This window comes from Carlito syrichta, unplaced genomic scaffold (genome assembly GCF_000164805.1).
Source record: "Carlito syrichta isolate Samal-C Ts95f unplaced genomic scaffold, Tarsius_syrichta-2.0.1 Scaffold313872, whole genome shotgun sequence".
NCBI lineage: Eukaryota > Metazoa > Chordata > Mammalia > Primates > Tarsiidae > Carlito > Carlito syrichta.
In genome coordinates, this window is record NW_007257968.1 from 1161801 (window position 1) to 1170712 (window position 8912).

Genomic DNA, 8912 nt, shown 5'->3' on the forward strand with positions numbered 1-8912 from the left:
AAAAAAAAAAAAAAAAGGCATCAGGTCCTTGGGCAAGTTGCTGTGCTTCTCTGAGCCTCCGTGTCCTCATCTATGAAGTGGGGAAAACCCTGCCCCACCTCGGCAGGTGGGTGGATGTCGCAGTGGGGAGGAGTCTCACCCAGTCCCGCCCTGCCCTGGTCCTCACCTGTTCAGGATCCACACCTGGTTGCTGCAGGCCAGGGCCGCTCGGAGTTTGTCAGCCTCATTCACCAGCGTGGCATGGCGGAACTGCTCCCAGGCGAAGTTCCACTCGGCCTCGCCGCCCTGGGAGATGGCGTTGCAGTAGATGGCAGAGCGCAGGTTGGGGTGGATCCTGGCACAGGAGAGGGACATCAGGGGCGGAGCAGCAGCAGGCAGGGTGGGACGAGGGTCTGCTGAGGACCGTTGGGGGCCAGGTGAAGACAGGCAGAGGGGAGCAGGGAAGACACTCACATGTTATTATTGGGGTTCTCCATCCAGTGCTTGAAAAATCTGGAGGCCATCTCCAGACACTCGGGAACCCCGTTGGAGCAGGCGGTGCTGACGGCATTAATCTCGCTGTACCTGCCACAGGAGACGTGCAGTTAGGACGCCTGGCCCAGACTCCGGCCAAGACTCACCTCCTGACACACCACTCCAGGCTGGGGCTCTGCCTGTCTCTGTGATCCACCTGGCCTCTGGGGCTCCCCCTATTTGTCCTGTGCCTTGGGCCTGAGTTTCCTTGGTCCCCAGAGCAGCCTGGGGATCCAGAGGGGCTGGCACAGACTCCAGTCCAGTGTCAACACCTGGAAGCCATGTGACCTTAAGCCGGTGAGGTGGCTGCAGTTTGGGCCCTTGCAGAAAAAGCCAGATGGGTCCCCAGGCCACACAGAGCCTCAGGGCAGGACCCCCTGCTCCTGGGTGGGGGTCTCTCCCTTCTTCCTGGCCAGCGCTGAGAGCTCCAGAGAACACTGCCAGGTGTTGCTCTTGACTCCACCCAGCTATGGGGACCTCCACACCCATGAGGGTCACACTCACTGGTCCATCAAGTTTTGTGGGATCGTCTGCCAGTCATTGGTGATATTTTGGAAGTGTAAGAAGAGGGGTGTGACCTGCTTCTTCAGGTAGTTCTGAGGAAATAAAACAGATGAGTTTCAAAGGCTCATGCCTCATCTGCCCAGAGCCCCGTGGAGCCTCTGATGGTTGGGGGGGCGGGAGGGGAACAAGGCCTTACCCAAGGCCAGAGGCCAGACAGCACTCAAAGACGCTACATAAGCCCAGGGCTCAGATGACTGAGCTGAGGCTCTTTCTCCTCAAAGTCTTAGTCAGCTCTAATATTCTTTGTCCAAAAGAGTCCCCACTTCTTTTTTTTTTTTCTTTTTTTTTTTTAGTTGGAGTTTCACTCCGTCACCCAGGCTGGAGTGCAGTGGCACACTCATGGCCACCGCAGCCTCGACCTGCTGGACTCAGGTGATCCTTCCACCTCAGTCTTCCAAGTAGCTGGAACTACAGGTGTGCGCCTGTAATTAGCCATACCTGGCTAATTTTTCTTGATTTATTGTAGAGACGAGGTCTCACCAAGCTGGCCTCGAACCCGTGGGCTCAGGCAATCCTCTCACCTCAGCCTCCCAAAGTGCTGGGATTACAGGCGTGAGCCACCACACCTGGCTAAGAGTCCCCACTTCTGAATACAAAGCATTGGGTTTGTCCCTCATGACTGTAAGTATTTCAAGCTTATTGGGGGAATTTACAAAATACAGAAAAGCACATGCAAGGGGGCAGAGAAAAGCCCTTCTGTTGCACCAGCTGGAGTGCAGTGGCACAATCATAGCTCACTGTAATCCTCCTGCCTCCCAAGTAGCTGGGACTACAGGCACTTGCCACCATGCCCAGTTAATTTTTTAGTTTTTAGTTTTAATTTTTTTTGTAGAGATGAGGTCTTGCTATGTTGCCCAGGCTGGTCTTGAACTCCTGGCCTCAAGCAATCCTCCCGTCTCGGCTTCCCAGAGTGCTGGGATTTCAGAGGTGAGCCACCGCACCTGGCCTCAAGGAGCAATGAAACCCCCAAGTCCCCACTTCTCTCCTTGCAGCAGGCAACAGCCCTCAGCTCCCCCGTGGGAGACACTGAACCCAATGAACTCAGGATATGGGGCCACTGGACACAGCGGGAGGGTTGCTGGATGGCTAAGAGGGTCAGAGGTGGAAGTTTCCACACTGAAGGGTGGTGGCCAGTGTCCTTCCCACTCTGATTCCAGAAAGCAAGTGCTGCCAGCGTTCTTGCATAAGACAGAGGCTTGCTTTCTGGAAACACTGAATGATCTCGAGAGGACGTACCCATGGATGCTAACTTTTGAGGATCCCCAATGAAGAATTACTTGACCGCCTAGTCACCCCACAATGAGACACCCCCTTTCAGGCAACATACTCCACTCCCCACAGGCTTCCAATCACTCTTTGTTTGTCTCACTCTCAAATCCAAAGGAGCAGCTCAGCTTCCAGCTTGAAAGGAGACCAAAACAAACACGAACTCAGAGGAAACAAGTCAAGGGGAAGAAAAGAAAACCTCGTCAAAGCCTGGAATAAATATCCTCCCAGAGGGAAGAGAAGGCATCACAGAGGCTGCTGGAGCCAGAGACACACTCAGAAATTCAAAAATATGACAGGAGACATGAAAACAACTTTAGGCAAGGTGACATGCAAAGCTGAGGGACCTTCCCAGAGGGCAGAACAAGAAGTCAATACGATGGAAAGTAGAAAAGATGAGAAAACTAGACCCAGGTAAGAGAAGGAGCCGATTCCTGGGGGTCCCAGAAAGTGGTATCTAGAAGGAAAAGAGGAGGAGAAGCCTGCACGAAGCAATGCAGAAATGTCCTAGCACTAAGGGACAGGACTGTCTAGTCCAGTTTGGAAAAGGTAGAAAGACGGAAAAAAGGCCCAACTCAAGATGCACCGGGACTGAGGAAGAGCCCAAAAGCTTCCAGAAGAAAGGGAAACGTCACATTCGAATAACTGGAAATAAGAAAGGCTCCGAGCGGACTCCTTTTTTTTGAAGACAAGGTCTCACTCTGTTATTCAGGCTGGAGTGTAGTGGCACACTCACAGCCACTGCAGCCTCGACCTGCTGGACTCACGTGATCCTTCCACCTCAGCCTTCCAAGTAGCTGGAACTATAGACATGTAACACCACACCTGGCTAACTTTGTTGATTTATTGCAAAGACGAGATCTTGCCAAGTTGTCCAGGCTGGTCTCGAACCCCTGGGCTCAGGCAGTCCTCTCACCTCCACCTCCCAAAGTGCTGGGATTACAGGCATGAGCCACAGTGCATGAGCCACTGTGCCCAGACCCTGATTATTTAATTTTTTAAAATAAAATTTTATTTTTGTATTTTGATGTTGTCTTTGTCTTTTTTTTTTTTTTTTTAAATTTTTTTGAGTCAGAGTTTCACTCTGCTGCCCAGACTGGAGTACAGTGGCATGATCACAGCTCGCTGTAGCCTCAAACTCCTAGGCTCAGGCGGTCTTCTGGCTTCAGTCTCCTGAGTAACTGGGACTACAGGCGCGTGTCACTGGACCCAGATATTTTTAGTCTTTTATAACAGCGCTGCAGTGATCACTCTATGGATGCGGCTTCATCCAGAACAAGCTTGAGTCTCCTTTTGGTCTCCCGAGTGAGAGCCTTGGCCCCTAAAAGGGCCACTTCAAAGCTGTGAACACCAGCATCTCCCTCTCAGCCCAGGAGGGCTGGCTGGGCCGGCAGGAGCCTTCGGGAGATCACTGGTGCTGAGGGGCTGCCTGAGGCCACACAGCTGGTAAGAGGCCTTCTGCCCCTCAGCACAGTGGTCTCTTCCTTGCCTCCTGAAAGCGTTAATCTCCCACATTTCAAATCAGCAAACTTTGCTGTAAGTCTCATGACCCTTTTCTGCCCCACCTGACCTCCTCACCTTCTCCTGATCCCTTCCCCTCTCTAAACCTCTTTCTCCCTGGCCCAGCTGGCTCTCAGGAAAAGATCTGACCAGGAAATATTTCCCTTTTATTTTTTTTTTTGAGTTGGAGTCTCACTCTGTCACCCAGGCTGGAGTGCAGTGGCACACTCGTGAACACCACAGCATTGACCTGCTGGGTTCAGGCAATCCTTTCTCCTCAGCCTTCCAAGTAGCTGGAACTACAGGTGTGCACCACCACATCTGACTAATTTTTTTATTTATTGTAGAGTCAAGGTCTCGCCAAGTTGCCCAGGCTGATCTCGAACCTGTGGGCTCAGGCAATCCTCTTACCTCCACCTCCCAAAGTGCTGGGATTACAGGCTAAGCCATCATGCCTGGCTCCTTTTTTTTCTTTTGAAAATTTCCTGACCGGGAATCGAACAGATAACACTTCCATGAGCTTCCTAGTGGTGCCCTGTTAGGAACCGGGGTAAATTGGGTCCTTGTCCCTGCCATGCAATGCCCTACCTTCATGGGGCCATAGACCTCGGAGCGGTCGAACATGAGCTTGAAGTAGTTCAGGCTGCTCAGGGCAGCCTCCCAGGGCATGTACTCTGTCTCTTGCTCCAGGAAGAGGGTGTTGCTCAGTGCCAGAGTGACAGGGACCTTGTAGGCGCTGGGGACAAACAGAGGGGCCCAAGTAAGCACCTCCACCCAGCCCAGCCACAACCCGGGAGCCCAAGCCCTCAAGGAGTCTCCTCAATCCTGGACTCCCTGTGTCCCCTCCTGGAGTCTGAGCTCCCAGAGTCCCAACGGAGCCAGCTCTAGCGTTTGCCATGAGGAAGGGACAGCATGGCTGCTGGGTGGTGCCACACATAAGGCCCTACCCTCACCCACTGCCAGTTCCATTCCCTTGCTTAGTATCCCCATTTTTACAGATGAGGAAACTGAGGTTCAGGAGACATTAACTGACTTGCCCACGGCCCTGTAGCTCACAAGAGACAGAACTGAGATTCAAAAAGGCAAAGCGCAGCTAGGCTTGGTGGCTCAGCCTGTAATCCCGCGCCTTGGGAGGCTGAGGTGAGTGGATTGCCTGAGCCCGCGGGTTTGAGACCCGCCTGGGCAACTTGGCGAGACCTCATCTCTACAATAAATCAAAATATTAGCCGGGTGTGGTAGCGCATGCCTGTAGTTCCAGCGACTTGGAGGGCTGAGGTGGAAGGATCGCCGGAGCCCAGCAGGTCGAGGCTGCGCACTCCAGTCTGGGCAACAGAGTGAGACTCCAACTCAAAAAAAAAGGCAAAAAGCCCATGCTCTTAACTCTACCCGCCTCTTCTGGTGTGGTGGGCTCCTGAGGTCTTCCTCCCTCCTCCTCCTCCTCAGGCCTTCTGTATCTTTGGGTGACATTGCTCATGTCAAAGAGCTCAGTACCTCACCCAAACACAGTAGGTGCTCAATAAGTGTTTATCTATGCCGCATCCCTCCTGTCCTGTCCACCCCAGAGTTTTTTGTTTGTTTTGAGTTGAGGGTCTCTGTCGCCTGAGCTGGAGTGCAGTGGCACAATCATAACTTCTTGGACTCAGGTAATCCTTCCACCTCAGCCTCTCAAATAGCCAGGACTTCAGGTGCACACCACCATGCCCAGCTAATTTTTTGAAGAGATGAAGTCCTGTTATGTTGCATAGGCTGGTCTCGAACTCCTAGGCTCAAGCAATTCTTCTGATTTGGCCTCCCAAAGTATTGGGATTACAGGTGTGAGCCACCGTGCCTGGCCACTCCAGATATTTTTTAGCATCTAGCCTGGTGGCCTGGCACACAGCAAGCAGGCCCCCAGGGAAAGCTCGATGCCGAGGGGCAGAGCATGGCTCTGGGGTCGGACAGGCTTCCATCTGGCTGTTGTGGGCTACTCTGTGACCTCTGGCCAGGTGTCAGATTTCTCATCTGTGAAATGGGGCTGTGGGGACCAGGGGCGGGATGTAAGGGAGCACGAGGAGCCCACCGCACGGCGCCTGGCACGCAGGAGCGGCAGCAGGAGGGAGGACACACTCCCACTGGACTTGCTGAAGTTGTGGAGGTGGGCACTCACCTGGCCAGGTTGAAAGCATCGTTGATGATCTGTGCCCGATTGATGACAGGGATGACCTAGAGCGGAAAGCGGAGTGTGACCACGAGCTGGCAGTGGGCATCTGGCCTGGGGCAGGGGATGGGGTGGGAGGTGGCGACACTCACCGACGGGTTCACCTGCAGCTGATTCTGAATCTTCCTCCAGTTGTCCAGGTCATAGTTCACCTGGAAATAGCCCGTCACATTGAGGTTCAGCAGGACCCAGTCGTCGGCTGTCGTACTGAACAGGGCGTTCTGGGCTGTGGAGAAACCAGAGAGCTGGGGACACTCGAGGCCACAGGAGACCCAAGCACATCTTCTGCCGCTGCCTCACAGCCCAGCACCAGCTGACCCTCGAGCTTCTGCCCCCTCTCCACCAAGAGGGTGAAGGAAGGGGCGAAGGACTGGGGCCCTGTCTGAACCTCGGAGTCTGCCCCGCCTCCCAGGCTGTGTGTGGCCAGGCTACTGACGGCTAGCTGGGTGGTTCCAGTGCCACCTCTAGGCCCCTCACAGCCAGCAACCCAGGCGGCTCCTCTCCCTTGCCTCGCTCCTCACTGCACCCATCTGCTCAGCCTCTCAACGCTGCTGTTTCTTCCAGGGGCATAGCACCCCCCACTCTTGCCCCTCTCATGCTTTCTTCCAGCAGCTAGAGGTCATAGCCAATTCACCACAGATCAGAGCCAACTGCCGGCCCATGCCCAGTCTCCTGCAGCCCGTGGGACACCGGGGCCCAGCTTCATCTTGTGGGCACACCCTAGCCCTAGCCACACTCACACACTCAGTCCCCACGCCCTCTCCTACTTCTATGCCCTGGCACTTGCTATTTCCTCTGCCTGGAACACTTTTTTCCTGCCACATTAGCCTGCCTAACTCCTACTCTTCCTCTAAGGTTCAACTTACCTCCTCCAGGGAGCCTTCCCTGACCTCTCCACGAGACTGAATTCTCTCATCTCCCTGCCCTTATGCCCAGCAGCCATGACCATATATACACTGCTAAAGCACTCAGCACAGCACTGCAATGCCTCTAACTGCTTGTTTTCCTCCATCCATAGCCTTGGCCAAGGCAGAGGACAACTTGCCTTGACCTCTGTTCCCTCAGTGCCTAGCTGACTAGGGCTGCCTAAGTACCGTTTTTGTTGTTTGGTTTTTTTTTTGAGTTGGAGTCTCACTCTGTCGCCCAGGCTAGAGTACAGTGGCACGCTCATGGCCCCTGCTACCTCGACCTGTTGAGCTCAGGCAATTCTCCCACCTCAGCCTTCCAAGTAGCTGGCACTACAGGTGTGCGCTACCTCGCCCAGCTTATTTTTTGATTTATTGTAGAGACGAGGTCTCACCAAGTTGCCCAGGCTGGTCTCGAACCCCTGAGCTCAGGCAATCCTCTTGCCTCAGCCTCCCAAAGTGCTGGAATTACAGGCATGAGTCATCGTGCCTGGCCCTGTTTAAGCATCTTATGTGGATTCTCTCCTTTAATTCTCACACAACCCAGTGGAGTAGATATTGTTCTGAGCCTCATTTTATAGATGAGGAAATGGAGACCAGAGAGGGATGATAACCTGTCCAGGGTCATGCAGCAGAGCAGCAGTACGGTGGAGATTGGAATCAAAGAAGTCGGCTGCATTTGTTCAATGAAATAACGAAGGAAACCCTGGCTGAGGTCCACAACCCCAGAACATGGGCTGGGAGCTGGGAGGTGGGTAGAGGCAGGGCTGGGCTACCTTGCTCGACGCCTTCCAGCCAGTAGTCGTTCTGCTCTCTCCCATTACGGATGGACGAGATCGGCACGATCCACAGGTAGCTGTGCCAAGAGACCCAGAGGCCAGGTGCTGAGAGCCAGCGGCTCTTGGTCACCGCCAGGGAGCGGCAGCCTCACCCAGGCTTCCAACTTCTGCCCAACCCTGGTACCAAGCGCCCCCATACCCTGGCTCTGGAGGAACCCCAGGAGGCCAGTCCTGCGATGGTCAGAGGCTCCACAGCAACCGACCACCCTGCCCGGCCCTCCACAATCATCTGCTCACTTGAACTCTGAGGGGCGGGTGACATTGGAGTCAGGGTCAAGGAGGAAGTGCTGCTGGGAGATGGTCCCCGTCTTGGTATCCACGGTGATGACTGGGAAGCCCATCTGCAGGATCCAGCGGTCCATGATGTTGCGTACAGAGGTGGGGAGCTTGACGGTCGACTGGCTGTCCACAGCCTTTGGGCAGAGCAAGAGAGCGTGGCCGTCAGTGAATTGCCACCCTCCGGTCCCCAGTCACCCAGGGTGACCCCTGCAGAGTCCAGCCTCTACCCTGGGGCCACCTGTGTGGGGAGCACGGAAGAGCACTGAGCTGGGAGCCAAGAGTCGGGGTCCCCATCCAGCTCTGCCTCTCCTTGGCTGCTCGGTGCTGGGCAAGTGGAGAACCTTCCAGAATGTCTATATGGCCCCCATCCTGTGGCCCACCCTGAGGTGTGTGTGTCAGGGAAGGAGTACCCAGGATGCCCACGGCTCTCCTGAACATCACTAGGAGGGCGAGAAGGGCAAGGAGATGGAGACGAGGGAAAGCCAGTGTCCAGGTGTCACGGGCAGGGGCGAGGGCAGGGCCCTGCGGGGGAAGGAAGGTGAAGGAAATGCACTCAGACTGGGGCGTGGGGGGATGATCTTGGGCAGGTGTTATTCTTCTTGGGTCTTTTTTTCATCTTTTTTTTTTTATGTAACCACAACAAAAAGCCAACATCATCTGCTAATACCTGCAAAGAGAAATCACCTGAGAACAGGTGATAGCTAAAAGGTCGGGCTTTAAGTGGAGGCTCGGGGAAAGAGGGGCAAGAGGGAGGAGGTGGCCAGGCTCGGTGGCTCAGCCTGTAATCCTGCGCTTTGGGAGGCCGAGGTGAGTGAATTGCCTGAGCCCGCGGGTTCGAGACCCACCTGG

At 54.6% G+C, this 8912-nt stretch overlaps 1 protein-coding gene across 1 annotated transcript in view; it reads right to left on the bottom strand.

The window, feature by feature from the left end:
- ANPEP (alanyl aminopeptidase, membrane) overlaps window positions 1-8912 on the bottom strand; it is a 20100-nt gene that overhangs the window by 6794 nt on the left and 4394 nt on the right. Inside the window, exons 10-17 of the mRNA XM_008070627.2 lie at window positions 8022-8197; window positions 7722-7801; window positions 6133-6266; window positions 5990-6045; window positions 4432-4579; window positions 1018-1109; window positions 454-564; window positions 167-334 (exon numbers count right to left, since the gene is read on the bottom strand). Of these exons, the coding sequence (XP_008068818.1) occupies window positions 167-334; window positions 454-564; window positions 1018-1109; window positions 4432-4579; window positions 5990-6045; window positions 6133-6266; window positions 7722-7801; window positions 8022-8197 (965 nt within the window). The remainder of the gene's footprint in view (window positions 1-166; window positions 335-453; window positions 565-1017; window positions 1110-4431; window positions 4580-5989; window positions 6046-6132; window positions 6267-7721; window positions 7802-8021; window positions 8198-8912) is intronic.